Raw genomic sequence first — 22956 nt, forward strand, 5'->3', positions numbered from 1 at the left:
GTGGGGACATTTGGCGGGTGAAGGTGGAGCTCATCACTCTGTCTGTGTCTCTGTGTAGGTGGAGGAGGTGGTGGACGTTGGGACTTTTGCCGCGGAGGACATCCACATACCCAGCATCTACGTTCACAGGGTTGTCCAGGGTGGCAGCTACGAGAAACGGATTGAGGTACAGAAAAAAAAAACGTCTTTGGATTATGCCTCTGTAGGTGGCACTCTGTTAAAAAGATCAAATTCATTAATGAACGATTTAGTGGTGAATTATTCTTTTTCATAACTTATTAATTGTGGAACCACAGAAGTGTACACTGAACCCTCATTCACTTCACTTGTCATTGTAGATTTCCGTCAACGTTCAGAAACTATTTTTATCTGTATTTGTCCTTGTACTTGGACTGAAATTGCCTCTTACAATGCTGCCTCCCCGCTCCTCTCCCGTGTCCCTTTCAGAAACGCACAGTGAAAAAAAGCCAAGAAGATAAACCCAAACCAAAGAAGGATTCAGACATTGTTCGGGAAAGGATCATTCGCAGGGCTGCTCTGGAGTTTGAGGATGGGATGTATGGTATCCTTTCACAAGAATCCTATTGATTTGTCCAATTGCTGTAAGCAACCAGACCAGGTGTTGGCTAATAATCATAGAAGAAAGAAGGCGTTACCTTTGGCTCTTTATTTTAGGCACGTACCCTTTGCACATTCACAGCTTGTAGCATCCATCTATCCTCAGGAACGCATCCTTGGGTGGCTGAACTATGGTTATCCATTCAGTGATTTCTGAATTTATTCACATGCCTTTAAAAGTTCTCAATGCCATACTGTGCTTGGCATCTTGAAAATGTTGGGACACAAACCAAATGTTATGGACCTTGTACACACAACAGCTCTGAGGAGTTTGAAGAAGAAGAGTATGGTCGATTCTGTGAAAGCAGCCCTTAGTTTTATATACTGTGTACATTTCTGTCCTTTTAAATGCCAAATTTCCAGAATTTCAATAGCTACAGTCTTTAACAAAGAGCTAATCAGCTAACCTTGGTATTGGTATTCCCATGCTGGCCAGCAACTTTATAAAACCAGACATCACTGTGCACCTTCAGAGTGAAAACGGAATTTTGGGACTGGTAAGACAACTACCGTTTTTCTTCCCCTCAGTTTTCAATGCTTTTAATCTTAACAAAACAATTGTGCTCTTGCATGTGGCATGATGAATATCAATTCACTGAAGCGCACCACTCCTAGTTGGTGCCCACATTTGAAATGTGCCGGGTTTGTTATGTAGCAGTGCCAGTTTGACACTTTCTCTTCCAGTTTACTTTCTCACAGTCATTATTTGCTGGCCGAGGTTTTTAACAAAAGGCAGCTGCTGCTGCTATGGGATGACTTTCCAATTGGTTGCGTTGACGGGAACACTTTGGCACCAATGCTAATTTCTTATTTGTCAAATTTTTCTTTTGATAACGGGTGCCAGTTTTAAAGAGCTGCCCCTCTATCCCCTCCTCTGCTCCGCTCTCCTCCTTGTCCAGAAGAATTGCTCCCTTTGCTGAAGACAGAAAAAAAATCAATGTCTCATCTAATCAGAGAAATGTGATTGTGTCTGTCTCTCCCTTGAAAGATCAGAGCCAGTCAAGCTGAGTGACATGTGTGAGTTTATGTGTGCGTGCTTGTGTGCATGCTTGGCCTTCTTTATCTTGTGTATTTCCATTTGTGTAGGGGCCCTACCCCACTGAAGATGCAGTGGATGCAGACCTCATTAATGCAGGTGAGAGTCAACCTAATCAATACCCACCCATTGGTTAACATATGGCTGTATATAAAAATAAAATAAAAGCTGTGTAGAGTAGTGGAGAAATAAAATTACATATGAATGAAGGCAGCTTTTCAGATAAAATATGAGTGCACCTTTTTTCTGATATTTTTTTTTCTTTTCATTGTACACATACACTTTGATGAAGTTTTAATGAGATTCATAATTAAAGAGGTAGTAACACAGTTGACAGTTTCTTTATCACGTCATTTTTTTTGCATTAATTTATATGAATTTGTTTATTTGCCCTTTTTGCAATTATCTTCTGAATCAAAGTTTTGTGTATTTACTGCAATAACAAAAAAATCCCAATATATTATGTTGTTTTTCCACAGGGAAGGAAACAGTCACTGTGCTCCCCGGGGCAGCCTATTTTTCCAGTGATGAGTCATTTGCCATGATCAGAGGGTAAGAAAACACATTTACAGAGGGAAGGTTAGAGCCACCTGACATTATTATACTTCTCCGTCCTTAAAAAAAAATCACTTACATGACACCCTGAGTCACTTGTGCTGTCACCAGTTCATGCATAAAACAGAAGAGTTTACAGATTAGTTTTCACATAATCCACCAGATTTTTTTTTTTTCATGCAACGAACCACTGTAACCCTTTAGCATGTTTGACCACAGGATGCAACCATTTGATTTGTAACACTGGATCTTAACAAATAGCTCCTGTCACCAGTTCAACTAGACAGCAGACATGCCAATATTCCCAAGGTCTCTGGTCCTTATTGATTTACCAGCTGACTGAGATTGCCCACCCGCGCTCCCTGCAGCATCAGTTCTGTTTGTCCACCCAGTAGAAATTCAATAGTGCTCATAAATAGCTGTCCAGTCATGCTGGCAGGCACCAAATGGAACCACACTGCATTTGGGTGAGTGTGCCTCCTGTTGTGTGAACATGATGAGGAGTCTTGGAGATGCTGAGAAAGAATTACTCAACATATGGTGGATTATAAGCCACGTTACCTCAAATACCACACAGGCTACTTCTCATATCATGTTACGTGTAGACTTTATCACCCCTTCTTAGGCTTTGTACGTGTTTGTGTGTACACACTGGCTATGTGTTGCTACATACACATAGTGTTGCTTTGTAGAAACAAAAAGGGGTTAGTATCCGTTGTAATTTTGCTGTAGGCAGCAGTGATATAGATCCTTGTTCATATACTGTTTGTCCAGGCATCTTAATGTTGAAGCTCATTAAATTGATTAAATCCCCATTAAAAACGTATTGCTAATGAGATTTATGCTCATTTAAAAGTGAAAAAATAAAACATTGTCAAATCCATTTTCTGTATTAACGAGTTCTGGGACCGAGATTATAACTGGATGCTTTTCTGTTAATAATTACCAACAGCTAATTTCTTGTACCTGATTGTGTTGTGTTCTTTTCACAGAAAATGGGTTAAATATGCCTGTCTGACTGTTACAATATCAATAAAAAATACCATTGTGCTTGTCATACATTCTTTTTTCTTGTTTTACAAAAACGTTCAATAAAATGGCTCAGACAGTTATGCTATTAAGGCAAATCATATACTTTTTGTTTTTGATGAGTGGACACTGATTCCGAAACTGACAGCTGTCTTCTTCTGTTGTGTCATTCTCTTTAGGGGTCACATCAACCTGACAATGCTGGGAGCCATGCAGGTGTCAAAACACGGAGATCTAGCCAACTGGATGATCCCAGTAAGTTTGGTTTTGACGGCACACATGGACACTGTTGCCGCTTTCCCCTTTCTAGCTTCCTGCTCCATCTGCTGGGGTTCAGCGCCACATCTGGCATGATCCAAATGCTGTTCTGTGAAGCTTAGACTACTCATCTTTTTTTTTTTTTTTTTATATGTGCGAGTGAGTCAAGCTGGTTGTAGCAACAGTCTGTCTGCCATCATCTACAGGCTTGCACAGTTGGGAAGAAGTGGCACTTTGTGCAGCGTAGTGACATTCTTGAAATTTAAGCCCACGTTGAAAGATGATGGCAAAACTGCTGTCGTCTTTGTTCGTGAATTTATGCCACCATTTGGGGCATTTCTTCCTTTCAACCACGGCTCATACACATTCTCAGGAAAAAAACATTCTGGTATTGATAAAAGGAATTGATGATAAGCTCTGAGACATAACGTTTCATCAGATTTGAGTTAGAAGCAGTTCCCACTTCCCATCCCCTTTTAACTAAATCTTCGGAGTCAACAACATATTAAAAAACATCTCCACCACTAGTTCTATAATTAATCTGCTGATTGTCCTCAACTACAGAATCTTTTAAATGTTACGGCCATTTCGCGCAAAAGAAGGAGGAAACGCGTCGATTAAGCCGGATTCCCAAAGATGCAGATTTGTTTTTTGCATAAGAGCAAAATGATATGCTTGTCAGGGTGGAGGGGAAGGGGTTGTTTGTGAGCGCTACAGTGTAATGGGGTGGCCAACATTGTTACTACATATTTGGTCAGGTCAATTGGTCCTAAGACCATGGTGGCCCTAGTCCTTTCAAGTGATTACTGAGGTCAAGTACCCATTAAAAGCTTGTTCACAATGTGGGAGGAATCAACTAGAATGTCCCCTGGCTCACATCCGTTTTCTGCCTGACTGAAGTGTTCATGCAAAATGTATTTTATTATTATTTTATATTACAGGTGCATCTTTTTTGAGCAATCAAGTGGACGCAGCCGCAGATTATTGATTGTATGTCAACGTGCATGTATCTTGAGAATTGATATTCAAACTAAAATGTTAATAGGTTACGTAAGACCTGCTTTGTGGAATAGACGTGCTGACGTTGGTGATGATTTCTAAATTTTGAAAGTCAATTTATTTTCCTTTTTCTTGTCCCACTTCTACGTGTTGATCCATGGTAATTGCTAATTAACCAGCGCTTGGTTGAGCATGTTAGGCAGGATCCCTGCGGTGTAGCCGCGTTCAGAAGCAGAGTGTCCGTTGTTGTTTGGTCGTCGCAGTGCTGGGCAGTTTGAATGGCAAAAAAAAAAAAAACAAACCCTGCAGGACAAGCGCACATACCTCTGTCCTCACCTACGCCTCAATCTTCATTATCCCCTCTTTTGAAAGGATGGATGAAGAGAATTACATTTCCCACCTTCTGTGATAATGAAAATTATTCACTATCTAAAGATGGGTGCTTAGCGTGAAATTGGAAATGTTTTACGTAGGAGTTGGGGATGCAGTACTCTCAGCGTGATTATGTTGATTTTGAATGCCTTTAATGCCAAATGCAGATGAACGTTTTCCAGTTGAGGGCTTTGAAATGCTTTTACATCTCCACTCAGCCTGAAACAGCTGGGAAAAACAATAGGTCGGGAGAAAGGAGTATTAGAATAAACAGTGATATTTTGGATTTGGTGTGCAGTTCTATCACTAAGCTGCTTGAGCTTTATCAAGTGAAAGGGACTCCCAGCAGTTCACATGAGATGCAGAGGCCAGTGGTTACTGACACATGAACCTTCTTTGCAACTCTCAGCTACACTACATTTTTAAAATGAGAAACAGTTACTGTAAATAAAACTAACACTAGGAAACAAAATTTGGTCAAAATTTCTTTCAGAACAAAAACTCTTCCTAGCCAAAATCTCCTGAATCCATGGACATCATACAGGCTCTTTTAAATTGAGTAGACATTGCAACCTACGCACCTAGTTTATGCGTATGGGACAAATTTAAAAAAAAAAACACCTAAGTGCTAATAGGTGCTGTGTATTTTTTGTCAGTTGGGTTACTTTTTGTTCGTACTACCTGATTCACTTTCAACATTGGCAACTGAAATGCCCGCTGAATTATATATATATATGTATATATATATATATATACATATAGTAGCTGTTCATAATTGCACCATTGGGTATTCTGTAGGTAATAGGTTTGCTGTGTTTCTATCACAAGAGTTACTTCGTGGGAACCCTTTTAAGTGAGATGGATGGTTGGTATAAGAAATGTGTTAACTGATGTGCCTGATATCAGCCTAAGCATGTAAAAATGTAAATGGGATTCACGTAACTGGCTTTGAACAACAATTCATTCATTATATATATTGTAAATACAATATACTACAACAACAATCTTACCTGCTGCTGTTGGCTAGGCTAGTGCAGAGGGGGAAGTGTTGGTTGAAGTGTAGTTGCATGTCCCATCACTTCTTACCTGCTGCTGGCTTCGCTAGTTAGCTGCTGTCTTCTTGTTGGTTGCTAGTGGTTAGCTGTGGTCAGCTTTGTCTTGGATTATGGCACAACGGATTGTAACATCTTATCCTGTGTATTTATCAATGCTTTTAAGATGCAGAAACTTAAAATGTCACAGTATCTGTGAGGAAGAAGATGTTTAATTATTAGAGACTGGGCAATGAAAACTTTCTCATTAAGTGTGACATTAAATAGCAAACAAATTAACACATATTTGTGCTCAGTTATGAGCTTGCTTAGTAAAAAGAGGGTGGACATTTTACAGTGTGCAGTGTAGTTGACATTGCTAATCTTTCTTTCATTTTTTTTTTTTTAACTATCTTTACCAGTAAAAACTTAATCATCTTTTGTTTGTTAAAACAACTGAAATGGTCGTCTGAAAAAGGAGACACTTTATTGTTATTTAAAGAACGCATGTGCATCTTGCATGCAACTTGTTTTAACAATGACTGGATGTTGACAATGACTTGCACATGTATCTACTTCCATACGATTTCACTCTTTTTTTTGAGTGATTATTTAAATGAACCATGTGACCAGCCTGCTGGAAGCCGTTTCCTTGTAGGAATGTGAGTTATTAATAGTGTATGTCCCTTGAGAAATGGAAAATTTGAATGAATTCACTCATCAATTTATTCATATAGTTGTGTATTTTACCAAACAGTTTGATAGTTGCTGACCTCAAACGGAGAAACCAAGCCTTACATCAGACATACAGTGTATTCTGAAAGCCTGAAGGCTCAGTTAAACTGCAGCTTAAGTACAGTCGTTGGAGCCGCTATTAAAATGCAGTTACTAGCTCAAGTGCTTATGATAATTCCTGATGGCAGCTTTAATGAGGGAGATGCTTAAAAACATTGCACTTTTTCTTCCCTTTCTTCCCTGCTGTATCCTAACAGATTTACGCGGACGCGGTTTCCGGCTTGTAACGCAATTATACACTATAGAGAGTTGTGTTTTTCATTTACTTTGAATGATGTCCATTGTCTCGCTGTCAGTACTCTCTCTGATTCTTGTCATTAGTTGTCTGGGTAACGAAGGCTTGTGGCAGTCCGTCGCTATGTTATTAAATAGAGAGCCGTTTGTATCAAACCGTGGATATTGTCAGAGAATTGGAGGGAGAAAGAGAAAGAAAGCCAGTTGGTAAGTGGGAACGTTTGGATTGTGAAGGGGGTCGTTTTGTGTGGTGTTTTTGCCACTGAATTGAAAGTGAATACTTGCACAACAAATGAGGAAATTGTATCCTGTTGTCATGGCAACTCGAAATTGCAAGCAAAGTAGTAAGGGAAATATGGCGCTAGTCAAAGGATGGTTCCCACGATGCATTTCTGATGCATTAGTGTCACAGTGGGGTGTTTCTGAACCTCAGTCCACCTACGTGACAGACGGCTTCATTTGATTTATGAGGGATTCAAAAGCTACATCATTTTAGTTTAGAGGATAAGTTATCTGTGATCGCCTCACCTTTTTCCTACATGGATAAACCACAAGTGTTCAGGGAATTACAGTCTGAGAGCACTGAGCATTTCATGACTCCTATAAAATGTCCAGTAAAATAAAAGCCTTTGTTGTTTGTTATGTGACACTGGAGGCTGAGTTGGACTGAGTGTGTCAGTTTCCCTTCTTTCACATGTTGTCATTTTGCCAATGCTTCAACTTTGGAAGTCGCATGTTATCTGGGTCTTGCAGTCCTCTATATTTTCACACACTATTATAGCCATTATACGTGTGCCATCACTGACATCTTCTCTGATGCCGTCCTAATTTGCATATGTGTAGGCAACTGTATATCTCTGCCTCTGGCAAGGATTTATCTAGAAGAGATAATTTCTGTAAGCCAGGAAAAAAGCTAAATGAATATTAAAAAGCAAAATATAGCATTAGTGGCAACTAGTGCAAGGCGGTTTACTCGTATGTAGCAGTCAATACAGAAGTGCCTTTGAAAATGTCAGACATTAGAGTAACGTTAGTTACATAATCCATTATGCAACCATAAACACAGTTTTTCTAGTCTTGTTTTTATCCTTGTCTGCTAATGTAATGTGTAAAGATACACAGGTTGTTGTATCCAGGTGCGCCTGTACTGCTAAGATTACCACAGGCAAATGGACACAGCAAGAGGGGTGAGGAAATGAAAAACCTGTGGGGGTTCAGTCAGACCAGCAAGGTTAATATAAGCAAAGCTTTGTTAATTAAATGACTGAATTGGCCTGCTCTTGTTGGCGGCTTAGGCAGAAGATATTTCTTTCCATGCACATGATTCTGAAAATATATTCATTCCACTTGAGTTCCCCCTTGCAAGTAAGGCTGGTCATAAGCCAGATGCACCAGCGATCTCTGTGTTATCCATGAAACTATTGATTTGGCAAAAGACAAATCCCTGAAATGGACATGGCTCCAATTTTCAGTGACAGGTAATTATGAATAGTTCAATATTTGGTCAACACAGTCACAGCTGAGGAGGCTTTACCAAACAACAGTAACTATGAATAGTCGGAATACAATTTGTCCAGCAGGCAACTCATGAAAAGTTGCAGCTTTAATGAAGAAAATCACTCAAGCAAGCAGGATAGAATAGATTATTTGCTCAGCGTAGAAATTCAGAAATGTACAGTGGTGTGAAAAAGTGTTGGTCTCCCCTTCCTGATTTCTTTTTTTCCTTTTCTTTTTTTTTTTTTTTTGCATTTGCAAGTGTTTCAGATCATCAAACTAATCTAAAAAGACAAGGATAACACAAAATGCATTTTTTTAAATGAAGATTTTATTATTAAGAAGGAAAAAAATCCAAACCTATATGGCCGTGTGAAAAAATGTTTGCCACTCCTGTTAAAGCATAACTTAACTGTAGTTTATCACACCTGTTAATTTCTGGTCTGGATAAAGTTGTAAAGCCACTTCTAAAGCTTCGGGACTCTAGTGAACGAAAGTGAGAGCCATTATCCATAAATGGTGAAAACATTGAACATTGGTGAACCTTCTCAGGAGTGAGAATTACCCCACCAGCCAGCCAAAATTACCTCAAGAGAGCAGCGACGACTCATCCAAGAGGTGACAAAAGGCCCCACAACAACATCCAAAGGACTGCAGGCCTCATTTGCCTCAGTTAAGGTCAGTGTTCATGACTCCACCATAAGAAGGAGACTGGGGAAAAATGGCCTCATGGCAGAGTTGCAAGACCAAAACCACTACTGAACAAAAAAAACATAAATTTTCATTTCAGAACATCGACTTTGGGGAAAAATACGCCTTCGACTGATGAGACAAAAGTTGGACTTTTTGGAAGGTGTGTGTCCCATTACATCTGATGTAAAAGTAACCCAGCATTTTGGAAAAAGAACATCATACTAACAGTAATATCTGGTGGTGGTAGTGTGATGGTCTGGGGCTGTTTTGCTGCTTCAGTATCTGGATAAATGAAACCATGAATTATTTTGTCTACCAAAAAATCCTGAAGGAGAACGTCCAACAATTTGTTTGTGACCTCAAGCTGAAAAGAACCTGGGCTCTGCAGAAGGACAATGATCCAAAACAAACCAGCAAGTCCACCTCTGAATGGCTGAAGAAACACCAAATTAAGACTTTGGAGTGGCCTAGTTAAAGTCCTGACCTGAATCCTGTTGATATGCTGTGGCATTACCTCAAAAAAGTGGTTCATGCTGGAAAACCATCTAATGTGGCTGAATTATAAACAAATCTGCAAAGATGGGTGGGCCAAAATTCCCCCATGGCGCTGTACAAGACTCATTGCAAGTCATTGCAAAATATTGATTGTAGTTGTGGCCCAACCAGTTATGAGGTTTAGGGGACAAACACTCGCACGTGGCTTGCATTTTGTTTTCCCTTAATAATAAAACCCTTCATTTAAAACTTTGACTAATATTTAAATTTGTCTGATAATCTGAAACCAATGTATATTCTACGTCACACACATACAGATCATGATAAGTTTTTGCTGCACGGAGCAGCCCAGATCAAAGCAGGCTCCGATAACCACATGCAAAGCCGTAAATCAGAGGCAAGTAAATGCCAATCCTCCATGCAATTTAGGTCACTGACAATGCTCAACAAGCGACAAAGCCCCAACCTGTCTGTAAGCTGCCACGACAGTCATTTTATTACAATATTTCACATTTAACAAGGTCAAAAGCTTTAGTGATACACTGGCCGCATGCATGCACTCGCACGCACGTATTCACCGACACACACAAGCTGAGCTGTCGATCCTGTGTGGTTGGCTGCTGTCGCCGCAGTGCAAGACAAGCAGCGCTTTTGCATCATTTTATTGCAAAAATAGTCGCAAAAATTGGTGCGTTATAATATTTTTTATTTTCAGTAGCCAGAACAATACGGCCAATTTTATTTAAGGGTGGTAAATTTTGTCCCGGGAAAGTTTTATTGCCCCCACAGCAAAAACACATCATTTTGTAATAAATATTGCGTTGACTCTTTTATTGATCATAAGCAGGCTAGCTTTGTTATAAGCTCAGAAACAGACCCCCTCTTTGATTAACAGCATCCTGGTTTCGGAGGCGAGTACATTAGCAGGTGTCTCGCTCAGACAGCAGCTGTAAATCCTGACTTGCACAGACAGTGTTATCCCCTAAAGGCTGTGCACACACACCACCCAGCCCATTGACTGTTAAGAAGTGCATTAACATTGATCATATGAAAAGGGATACTGGTTTCTTTTGGAGTATCATTTTAAGAGTTTGCTGAATGAAAATGCTGAAGGGTAAGAAAAAGAAAAAAAGGCTGCAAGATTTTGTTTGCACATTGAAAATTAAATTAAACTATTTTAATATCATATATTGGAGTTTTTTTGTTGATGTTGATAAGTTGTCATAAGGGGCAACTTTCAGTTCGGGTTCAATAACATAATACAGTAAAAGCATATGAAATTAAATGTTGCCTCTTCCATGTCCCATGCCTAAGCTTTTACTAATGCACCTCCCCTCTCCCAAACCTCCGTCTGCTCTCAGATATCTTCTCTACCCAGCTGGTCTCCCCAGAGGCAGACAGTATCCTTATGATGCACCACACTTGCCGTATATACCCTCTGGTTACTGACCAGAAAGCAAAACAGGCTCTTCACATGATTGATGAGGAAATGGGATTTTAATTCAGTTACTCAGCCGTCACCCTCCAGCAATATCTGCATGTCAGCTCTCCTTATTTGGAAACCTTCCTCACTGGGAACAATGTGAGACTTGAACACAGTATTTCACTTGGCTGGCAAATTATGTTGCAGTGATGATGTTTGAGATATCATACAAATAAGGGTGGGTATTGGCAAGGACTTCACGATATGGTACATATCGCGATACTTGTGTCACGATACGATACATTATTGTGATATTGCGATATATTGTAATGTTCTAGATAGTTCACTGTAGTTCACTAAATGCAGATTAAAGTACAAGTTGAATATATTTACATCAGTTGACAGTGATAATTTATTGAATAAATTGAGCCAAAAAACAATATCAATCCTCATTATCCATTTCCAATTTCCTTTCCATGTCTGAAGGCTTTCACAGTTGAGCCAAAACGTGACTTTTTCTTATGAAATCGATATTAAGACATTCAAAATCCATATTGTATCAGATGAAAAAGTATCGCTGTTTATTGCCATATTGATATTTTTTCCCACCCCCATCATACAATATATTTGTGTTGGCTCCTTTAGAGGAACACAGAAAAAATGAAGCAGAAACATTTACTTGCTTTTAGTTAGTCACTGAATTGTGTCTTGACAAAGCTTTAGCTCTCTGCAGCATTCGGGTATGTTTTAAAGCTCCCACCTTGACCATATTGAAATGACAAAAGATAAAAAGGGAGCATTCTGCATGCTCTTTGCGTTTTTTTTTTTGTTATCAGCTCTCATTGTGTTTTGCGTCAAATAAAGGACTCCCAGTCTCCCCTCAATGACTATAGATGAATTGTGGGCTCCAGTCATTATTTTCAACACTGACTAGTCTGCCTGCAAGCAACATAAACCTTTAGCGGCCACTGCCAACTTCTGGGTCTTTACCATCAAGACATCTTCTTTATTGAAATTGCTGTGAATGCCACTGTAGCTTTTACTCATTAAATACACTTTAATATTGTACCAAGGACTACAGTTATAAACTATTACTAGGGTTTAGTTCGCAGACTTAGAAAAATCCCATTTTCACCCTCAGTTGCAGTGGTAGATGTGTCCTTTGATAGCTTGGGTTTAATTTGCTAAAGCTTTCAGGTATCTGTCCTTGACATTTTGCCACTGCCCAAATACAAAGGGTGGTGAATATAATTCGGTTTGTGACACACAGCATGAAAAACTTACATTAAAATCTATCCACCACCAAATCTGGTCTTTCCAAAAACATCCTTTTTCCTACTCCGTGCAAGCCACATAGAGAGTTGTTCCAAAGAACAGTCTTTACTGTCAGACTACTTTCTACTGGAGCAGTTTAATTTAAAACAGGTAGTTGTTATGCTTTTTTTTATTATCAATTTTTTTTTCCACCTCTAAATGTGCATTTCACATCTGTAAACTTAAAGCTCCATTTTTGCATTTGATTTTTGTATTATTATTGTTATTGCCTCTTCTTATCGATTACGTTTGAATGCGAAACGTTTTAATAACCCCTGGTGATGATGATTCTTTCGTCATATGGCAGCAGATTCATTCTAATCGTCATTTTGTCTCAGGGGTTAAATATAAGGCGTTATTGCGCGCAAAATGTAGAAAGCGCAAAAGACACAAAGCAGCTTTGTAAACTTGTATATATTTTGATGTAGTGGGATTTCTTTTTGAGAGATGCACTTAGAGGCAACTGCCGTGATCTTTCCAACCCCTATAAGTCACAGCCTGTTTAATGCTGGTGTGGGTCTGTTCTACTGTACATTAAACTTTATTTTTTGGTTTAGTTTGTGTTCATATTTGGAATTTTGGGTGTTTATGTAACTTTCCCCAACCAAAATCATTTTTTTTCTTCGATTCCTAGGGTAAGATGGTGAAGGGAATGGGAGGAGCCATGGATTTGGTGGCTAGCGCTGGAACCAAGGTGGTGGTCACAATGGAGCACTCGGCTAAGGTGTGTATACATGCCAAGAACATGAGAGCATGTGCTTTGCTCTAACCGTCATTGCCTTTTCACATCACCCCAAAAGACTCCTTCCTCTTTTTAAGAGTCCAGGTCAAATTAAATTGGCAATTTCCTTTCCCATGTTAGTACCGTCACCAGCTTACCTTGTATCTGCTCCCCGCAATAATGGGTGTGAGTGTTACGGGTGATTAAGGATAATTCTGTTAATGGATTGCTTAATACCTCTTTACCAAAGAGCTCCAGCTCATCCTGATGAGGCTCTGCACACAGACCATCTCCTGCTCTTCTGATTATTTAAATACATGTCTAAAATTGGACTTGATGATTTCAGGGAGGAGCTGGTTAGTTACTGGCATGGCAGCTACACATCCTTAACCCCACAGGGCTTTTGACTACAGCAGTATGCCACGCAACTCAATTGGTTTACTTTTAGAAAGTCCAGAATATGATGCAAGGGCAGCGTAACATTCTGCGTTCACAGAAGCATGCTCTTTTTTACTAATGGGACTTTGTCTGACGCCCCAGTTATAGTCCGTTATAGTCCAGATGGTGCAGCAGGTGAGCATAAATTTACTGCCTAGAGTCCCATTTTCATTCATGATGGGGAGAGGAGCTTGATGTATCCAGTGAAGCTTGATCCAGGTTTCACTGGATATTTTATATATATTTGGGTTATTTCCTTTTTTTTTTTTCTTGAGGATGTCTGACAGGTAAACCGAGACGCACTCACACATAGTAAGTACTGTGCATCCTTTACGATAAGTGTGCATAAGCAGCTGCATGACTGACTGAATAAATGCACCGTTTGAAGTGCTGAGCATTTCTTTTAACCTGCTTTTCTTTTATTTCAGGGAGGAAAACACAAGATATTGGACAAATGCGCACTGCCTTTGACAGGGAAGCAGTGTGTGGACCGAATCATCACAGAAAAGGTGCATTTTTATGCTTCCGTTTGTGCACGTCACATATGCAAATATGTCTGCATCAAACTACATTTGAATACAAGTAGACACATGCTTGAATGGAGAGATAATTTATTAGTCATAAACGTAGGCAGATTACTCATGTTGGCTACATAGATGGTGCCAGTGAGTAAGCCATTACTGATCAGGACTCCTGGCCTTTAATAAATGGATTTTTGGAGCTTGTGGGGATCTAGTACAGGTGGTTAAATTAGCATTATTTCAACAGATTTTAATACGTACTAGGTAAGACATGAATACACCTAAAGCACAGACACAACATTTCCAATTGTAGCCTACTCTAAAATGTCTTCAGAGACACAGAACGCTGTTGCTGTGTGTATCGACTAATGTCAGCCTACCAGCGCCCCTTCTTTCAGTTCTTTCCTTGTGAGTATATCAAGTCAAACCAATAGCTACACATTCTTAACTGACATTAAGTTTTCACAATAATTCAATTTCCTAAATAGGCTTGCACGTTGTATCCCAGTTTCCCTATTCCGCATCTATTCCACACACACACACATATATTGAAAAACAAGAAAAACAAGCGCACACAAACAACTGATAGATTGGTACGATATAACAAAGTGACACCAGTAGATGGAAATTCCATTTATCCATTTAACACTAATTCAATCTGTTGATTTTTCTAAGGAGTACTAGTTATTGATTTTGTTCTGCTTTTTTAATTTTAATGGTTGGGGTTGGGTTTCCTTTGATTATTTATTTTGCTTATACTCTGATCCCCCACACAGAGGCCTTGCTTATTAATGTTGTTGTTGCTTGCGCTGTCAACTTGGAGTCAAGTAATGACATTTTATGTCCAAAGTGATGTTCTTCACCTTTTGTTAAACTGTGCAAAAGTCTTCACTACATGTGCTGTATGAGTCCGACCACATGTGGATGTAAAGTGCTAATAGATGGTGGAGGCACACAGTGGTGATGTGGTAAATCCACATTCTTTTTAGAAGGGAGATCACGGTGTAATGTAGAGCGTCCTCCTTATTTATTCATGAGCAAATATTGTAATTGGGTTGCAGTTGTTTATTTCTGCAGGTCTCATGAAAGAATCTGAAAACCTTGATCTTGATAGTTTGATCCATATGATGGGGAAGTGAAGATGTAAGGGGTTAGGGTTGTAAGGAATGCTGGAACCAAGAAGGTACACTATAAATACTGACAGGAAAGTAAAAATGTCTGGGAAATACTTTGGGGTAAAAAAATTGCTATTAGGGCACAGCGCTGATGTAGTTTTTGTGTCCTTGTGTGCTCTGGTCAGTTCCCTGTTACCCTTTGGTGATTACTGCCTTTAGAACTTGTTCATTGAAAACATGACCTGTCAGGCCCCCCTCCCTCCCCCGTTTTTTTTCTGCTCAAATGGCTTTTGTTGTGATTGCACAACATTTTCCGACCAGTAGAATTCTGTCAACATTCATAAAGGTTAAAGCTCTTTCTACTGCCTTGCTAGCACTGGTACCACCTCCTACTCTTTACCTTTCTCTGCTGCTTCCTCTTCCTCTCTCTCTATAATGACTCTCTTTTCTCTCTACTTTACTGCATGACAAACTTTTTTATTCACATTGGCTCGAATTTTTTTTCTTTTTCTTTTTTTTTACAGTCCTTGGTATTTGACTTCTTTCTCATTTTAATTTCTTCTCTATCTATACATATTTGACTCTCATTCCTCTGGCCTTTTTCTACTTTTCTAACACCCACATCCTTCCTTCCTTCATTCCTCCGATAAAATGTCTGTTGTGCTTTGAATAAACATTTGGCATAACCAACATTTCCGTCCACATTAAAAGGGCTTTGGCTGCCCATGAAGTTAGCATTTCCAAAGCATTCCTCCTCTAAAGATGCTTGTTCCTTGTTCCGGTTTGGGCAGGGGAAACCTGAACTTATCAAACATACTTGATATGTTATTATATATATATATTTGTGTAGTATTATTGTGACCCACAAACATCATATATTGAAAACTAGGTCAATAACAGCACCTATATTACACATTTAGCTCTACTGGAAGACAAAATAAAGATCAGAATCAAAAACAAACTATTAAGTTCTTGATTTGATTTTGAAATGGCAGTTGAAATGCTAAATCTTTGTGAATGGCAAACATTAAGACACCCATAATGTGTGAAGGAACATTTATCCACATAACTGTGTCATTTTCAGATGGATGGAAAAAAAAATCTGTTGATTTGGCCTCAGTTTGCGCTGTGTGTTTCCTTGGGCCTCCTTTCTTGACATTTCTCGACACTGACAGTCCGCCACACTCCATACTTTTTATCTGCGTAAAAAAAGTTTACCCCGCTAAAAGTAGTCACTATTATAATAGAAAAAAAATATATATATATATTTGTGGAGCTAATTACAACAGCAGTATGATTCATATCCTGTACGCTGCCGGAGAAACATTGTGTTGCTATTTGAGGCGATGCAAGAACCCTCTGGTTCCGCGACGTCACACTCGTTTTAGTTTGGGGGGCCCACATACTGCAAAATGTGACTTCAAGGGGGCCGGACCAGTCACATTCATTCATTTTCTGTAAGCGCTTGTCCTCTGGAGGGTCGCCTGAGCTCATCCCAGCTGTCATTGGGCGAGAGGCGGGAACACCCTCGATGAGTCCAGAGTCTGTTGCAGGGCTAACACAGAGAGACGGACGACAATTCTCACTCACACCTAAGGACAATCTGGGGTCACCAATTAACGGGAGGGAACACACGCAAACACGTAAACTCCACACAGAAAGGCCCCAGTCGGCAGATGGATTCGAACCCATCAGCAGTAACAACTCCAAAGTGGCCCTTTAGTTTTATTGCAAAGAAGTAGAACATTTCAGTGCATTTCTACCATCTAAAGTTCTGTTTTGGGTCTCAGTGTTATGTCCGCAGTTCTAACCAAAACAGCATGACCCTTAGTGGACAAATTACTGAAAAACTGCAGTTGCTGTTTCCCTGTAATTTTCAGACTTTACAAATTCACCCCATGGGCCAAACTGGACCTTCTGGTGGGTCGGTTCCGGCCCACGGGCTGTATGTTTGACATCCCTGCTCGAGACGAAGACTACATTCAGTTCATGCATGTCTGTTAGGTATTAACTGATTAGTCAAGGTGGCGCCCACCCCCACACTATCACTGCCACACAGGTAGACTTCCAATACCTTTCTGTCATGGTGAACCAACTTTATTATCTTTATTTATTAGATTCCTTCCTCAGTTATAAGTGAGAAGGTTTTTTTGTTTGTTTGTTTGTTTTTAAATATTGGCTGAAGGAAATGCAAAAAGGAAAAAAAATACATCTCTGGCTCCCTGTTGAGGGCAGCCAGGGATGGGAACAGACCAAAAAGAAGAGCTTTGGAAGTGACAAATAAACAGAATTTGTATTTCACACACTAGTTGTCAGTCTTTTAAGAGTATGTATAAGGGTTTTCAAACTGAAATAAACTAAAATTCGTCTGTTGGTATCTTCTGGGCTAACTTTTAAAGGGCCATAATCCTCCAAAATAATTGTACTTAATTGTCTCTGTTGCATGAGAATAAATTACTTCTTGTTTCCAGCATAATTTCCACCTATGACAGATTAGCGAAGTCTTTTCTGTACAATTTCACCAGAGAAACATTTCAAACTAGGACTGCTCTTCTACAGAAAGCAGAAACAATTATCTGGGATTGTCAGTACAAAACCTGATCAATAAAAAGTCTTTAAGCCTGCTATCCCCCACAGAATAATGTACTGTTTCCATGTCGAGGATTTTACCACACAATATGAAGTGGCAAGGGGAAAAAAAAAAACAAGAAACAGAACATATTAAAGACGTAGTGACTCGTTTGTGTTACAAGTTTGAGATTTGGAGGGCAGGATTTCTCCATTAGTTTGGGTTTAAAGCCCGGAAACAGTGGAGCGGTGTAACATTGGGACTATTTATTCTACATTAGCCAACAAGACTGTGTAAAAGTGCTTGTGCATTAAGAGATAATTGCTATTGTGGTGATCATCAGACATAACTCCCAGCAGTAGAAAATGGGGGGCATCTAACCAAGTGACAAACAGCACCTTTAATAAGCCTGATAATGGTTGTCCCACATGTGTTCTTCAGTGGTTGCTGTCCTTAGACAATTAGACATTTCGGTTCCAAATTGTTTCAAAAATGAGCGCAGAAACTGGAACCTGCACAGATGTTGATGTACTCGGCATATTCTCAGAAAAACGACTTCCTGCTTGGCCAGGAGGTAATTTACATGTCCTAAATAGTGCGCTTTTTTTTCTTTTTTTTTAATGACTTGAATCTCAGTGTGGAAGGAAACCTGTTCCCTCAGGCTGTTTCTCTGCTTTTATACATGATGTTGCCGTTTCTTTTAACCACAGTTCAACTCATACCACACACTAAACTTGTTTGCTTGCCGCACTCTCATTGAAATGAAGCCTTGTGTGTTTGTGTTTACCCTACGTGTGGTGAGTAAATCGTATCACCCCTGTGTGCTTTAGTTGCGACTACTACAAAGGTCTCCACACAAACTCTCAGTACACTGGTTATTTAAGAAATTATGCCCTATTTAAAGGGGAAAAAAGTAAAAATATAATTGCCCATCCACTCACAGATGAAGCAGAACGACTACTGTATTATTCAATCATCGTAATGGCCCCAGAAAAGCGTTACCTTTGGCATTTTCCATAATGAGAGCAATACAAATGACAGCAATTATTATTCCAGCAACCAAATTGAAATCCTTTTATGGTCCTGCTGCGAGCTTTTGTCTGAACACATCTCAAAGTCTACTCCTTGTAATTGCCGGAACGGATTGGCAGAATACTGGATAAGCTTTTGTTTATTTGTTTTGTCAAATAAACATATTTACGCCCGTCTCTTGCCTTGTGTTTGCATCTGTCTGAAACATTAAGTCGGCAAAGACGTGGCGCCACATTGTTGTGATGTGACGTTCAGGCCGCTTCTCGCCAGACAACACAGGCTAGACTAACACCCTTTTAATGACTAACCTGTATCAGTCTGGTTAATGGTGGTGGTGGTGGCTGCAAAGTAAGGTGACTCAAACGTTCAACAACATAAGACTGCTTTGCGAATGGAGCCGCAGTTTATTTCTCATTATTAAAGTCTGGATGTGAGGTCAGCTGAGTTTTCGAGCGTTCCCACCCAGACCATTACGCCTTGTAAAGCAGAGTCACGCCGTGAGTTTACTCATTGGCTTACCCCACCGTAACCGCACGCTGTTGTTGCATCTGAATCTGCCAAATCCTTAATATCCCTAAATTGCTTGCGACACGTGTCACAATTAAAAAAAGCGTGTCTGTGTGTGTTATCCGCAGACCCTTGTTCCTTGTGACATTCCATCTGTCTTGCTATATTGGTGTGAGATATCTGCCTCCTGCCTTGCCACTGTGTATGTGTGTGTGTGTGTGTGCGCGTGGTTCTAATAAGCTGAGAGTCCTGACAGGTTTTTTGCCAGGACGTGACTATGGCTTAGCCTGTCAGTCCCCGCTGAGCGAAGCCACAGGGCTCAGCTTCGTGTCGTTATAAAGTATGATGGCATTGTTTGCATAAATACAGCAGGTTGCTCGAGATTCTGTCTGCGGCGGTTTTTATAGAAGGTGCTGTCCTTGCAGTCTGGAATGAAATGATTTTATCATGTTGACGAGGGACAGGGATAACTTACAGCAGACACCCGAGAATGATTGCAGCTGAAGCCTCTTAAGGTCAACTTTGCCGAACTTACATCTGTGGAAATATTTCTGTGGGAACTAACACGTTTTCCTGAAATGTTGATACTTCTGGTGTCCTTGGAGATGCGTCTGCTGCCGTTTTCAGACACAGCTGAGGTATATGAAAGTTAATATATTGTGTATATATAGTTGTATGTATATTTTTCTGAGAACATATTCCCAAGGGCCTCATCCTCTCGCTATGCCTGTTGCCTCCTTAGTGTTACTTCATTAGCTTGCTGAACTGTTAGCATTGATGGATTCTAGGCGCCGACCGCAGCTGTGTTCTCATGGTTTATGCCAAGTGCTTTGTGTTCGTGACTTCCCCAGTCACAATCACGAAAAAGGTCCATTTGAAGCAAAAGCAGCTTTAGCATTTACATATTCGATATGTTGCATAGATGCATAAAGAAATATAAAAATATACACGAATGAACAAGTAAAGTGTCGGGTTGTGTCTGTCCTGAAAACTGAACTAATCCTTACACACAGAAATTGCCCATGGAATTAAAAAAAAAATAAAGGGAAAACTGCTGCTGGCTGATAGAAGAAGGCTTGAAGAGGCAATGACAGATCTGCATTTGTACAGACCCGACACGACGTATTTGTTTTTTTCTACATGGTTATTTACAAAACGACATAGTGGAGGCTATTTCATTGCAATTGGAGACATTTAACTCTCCAGGGGCCTTATTTATGAACCTGCATTCTTTAACCTCCATTTTGCTTTTGGATGTGTGTATATTCACAACATAATACACAGACATAATTGGTGAAAGACATGCTTTACTGTACCTTAATGCGAATCAGGTCATTAAGATCATCGTATAAAATGAAATTACATCTATTTTAAGCTGTAATTATTTTGGGATTAATGCAATTTCTTAATAATTGTTTTTGCACTTCATATTAATTAGTAAATTCTAGGAACTTCATGATTTGTGATCTTTTATTCTTTAAGCTACAATGCTTAATGTCTGGCAGGGAGAATAATTTCACCTTCGCAGTTAGAGCATGTGTGTAAATGCCGAGTTGCTTTTTAATGAATTCATAGAAACTTGGTTACATCCATAACCTTATGCTCTATCATACTCCTGGTAGGTGGAGGCATTTCCGTCTCGGTTGCTGTTGTTGCTTCTCTCCTCGTCATTGCTGGCTGTGGTCTGACGCATTGGGGACTGCTGGGAAATGTACCACAGACAACAGAATCAAAACTCTGCTTCTCTGCCAAGCGCTGAGAGATTTACCTGGCAGTGATTGTCTTAATCAGTATTGTGTGAACTCACCAGAAAGACCCTAAATATAGTGGGTGTTAATTAAGTCCCACACTAGAGCTTTAATTTTTTAATTTGTCAGAACTCAGTCTCATACGTCATTGTCCCCCAATACATGGTACATATAAGAACATATATGTCAAAAGTATTGTGACAAATAAAACAGAATTGCTCGGTATTGCGTTGTAATCCAACCTCTGGACTAGTCTGAGGCTTTTCCAGGAAGCATCACCAATAATTGCAGCAATTTTGTCATCTGCTATATGAATGACACTGAAGTGGTACTCTGGCTGTCTCCCTGTGTCCCTGATGTTTTTTGGTGGGTTGTTGTCTCTTTTAAACCCCTTTGATAACTGGGACCCCACATCCTCGTCCATGGCCCTGTCGTATGGCTCAAATCCATCTATCACAGGAATACACCAATCAGACATAACATTATAGCGTTTGTGACTGTCTCCCTGGTGCCTCCAAAACAGTTGTGACTCATCAGGGAATGGACATGCGCCTTCTGAGGGCGTCCTGTGGTGTCTGGCAACAGGATGTCGTTAGTGGGGTCCTATGGGTCCTATGGGTTGAGGGGAGGGGCCTCTGTGGATCCTGTGCATCCTCACAGATACTTGATCTGTTTGGTATCTGGGGAATTTGGAGGCCAGGTCGACACCTTGTGCTGGTTTTCATTATTTTCTTGCTAATCATTCTGAGTCAGGCTGCATCCTGCTGGGGATGTCTGTTGCCATCAAGGAGTGTTATTGGTAATGGGTGCCTGGTCTGGTCTAGGTGGGTGATACATATCTGCCAGGTCCAAAAGTATCTCAGCAGAACATTATGTTGTCAGAAGATGATCCGTGTTATTTACTTCTCCTGTCAGTGGTCATAGTGTTATGCCTGATCTATGTACAACTGTTTTGTCTTTGTGTCTCATCACCTGTTTTTTTTTAATATCCCTCCTTTCTGCCAGGCTGTATTTGATGTGGACAAGACAAAGGGTCTGACTCTGATAGAAGTTTGGGAAGGCCTCACTCCCGAGGATATAAAGGCCTGCACTGGCACAGATTTTGAGGTGAGTACTGTTGCAGTTGGACCATAAGCACTACAATGTACTTTCTGACTTTTGAATCTGATAACCGTGATCTTCTGCTGTCTTCTAGGTGTCTCCCAACCTGAGGGCCATGCAGCAGATTTAGAGGACAAAAAAAATGACCTCACAAAACACAAATGCTTGGTCTGGTTCCCTGGAAATCAGCATGCAGATATCAAAAGGATTTAGTAATAAATAATATTAACTGAATGGGGTTAATGGGAGACATGTGGGGTTCTTTTTGTCTTCTGATCATACAAATTATACTGTTGCCTAACACACAATTAAGTTATTAATCTTTATTCATTATGCAACGTTTTGATGATAGTTAATTTAAAAAAAAAAAAATGCTACACTGATATTTTGAATAAAAATGGTACAGTATCTCTTTTTTAAAAAAAAAACATTTAAACATTTTAAACATTTGCTGTATTATTGAGTTAATTTAATGTGACACCTGAAATGCAATGAATTTAGAATGTAGGTTAAATGACTTGTCAAGTATATATAACGTTTTTTAAACTGGTGCTCAGTAGTTTAACACAAACAGCCTTTACATGATGCATTTGCTGTAAGATAACTTTATGTTTTTCTCCGTTTGGAAATTGAAGGAGGTGTAATGTAGTGGATCTGACGGGGACGTGTCTGTAATAATCAATTCTGCCATAATGTCAAGTTGTCTCTTTTTCTCCTCTCAGCCTTCTGTATCTCAGAGTGAAGTCACATACTTCAGCTCGACAACTTGAAGCCTTAGCATTTTTTTACTCAAACATTTGCTGTTCAGCCGCATTTGTACATAGTAAAATAAAATACAAACTGGTTTGCAGAGCGAAA

General features: G+C 39.7%; 1 protein-coding gene across 1 annotated transcript in view; it reads left to right on the top strand.

The window, feature by feature from the left end:
- oxct1a (3-oxoacid CoA transferase 1a) overlaps positions 1 to 22956 on the top strand; it is a 38996-nt gene extending 16040 nt beyond the window's left edge. The window contains exons 8-17 of the mRNA XM_047592094.1: positions 59 to 166; positions 448 to 562; positions 1021 to 1115; positions 1705 to 1753; positions 2134 to 2206; positions 3418 to 3493; positions 12981 to 13070; positions 13934 to 14014; positions 22003 to 22104; positions 22193 to 22956. Of these exons, the coding sequence (XP_047448050.1) occupies positions 59 to 166; positions 448 to 562; positions 1021 to 1115; positions 1705 to 1753; positions 2134 to 2206; positions 3418 to 3493; positions 12981 to 13070; positions 13934 to 14014; positions 22003 to 22104; positions 22193 to 22228 (825 nt within the window). The 3' untranslated portion in view covers positions 22229 to 22956. The remainder of the gene's footprint in view (positions 1 to 58; positions 167 to 447; positions 563 to 1020; positions 1116 to 1704; positions 1754 to 2133; positions 2207 to 3417; positions 3494 to 12980; positions 13071 to 13933; positions 14015 to 22002; positions 22105 to 22192) is intronic.

Source organism: Mugil cephalus, chromosome 8 (genome assembly GCF_022458985.1).
Source record: "Mugil cephalus isolate CIBA_MC_2020 chromosome 8, CIBA_Mcephalus_1.1, whole genome shotgun sequence".
Lineage (NCBI taxonomy): Eukaryota > Metazoa > Chordata > Actinopteri > Mugiliformes > Mugilidae > Mugil > Mugil cephalus.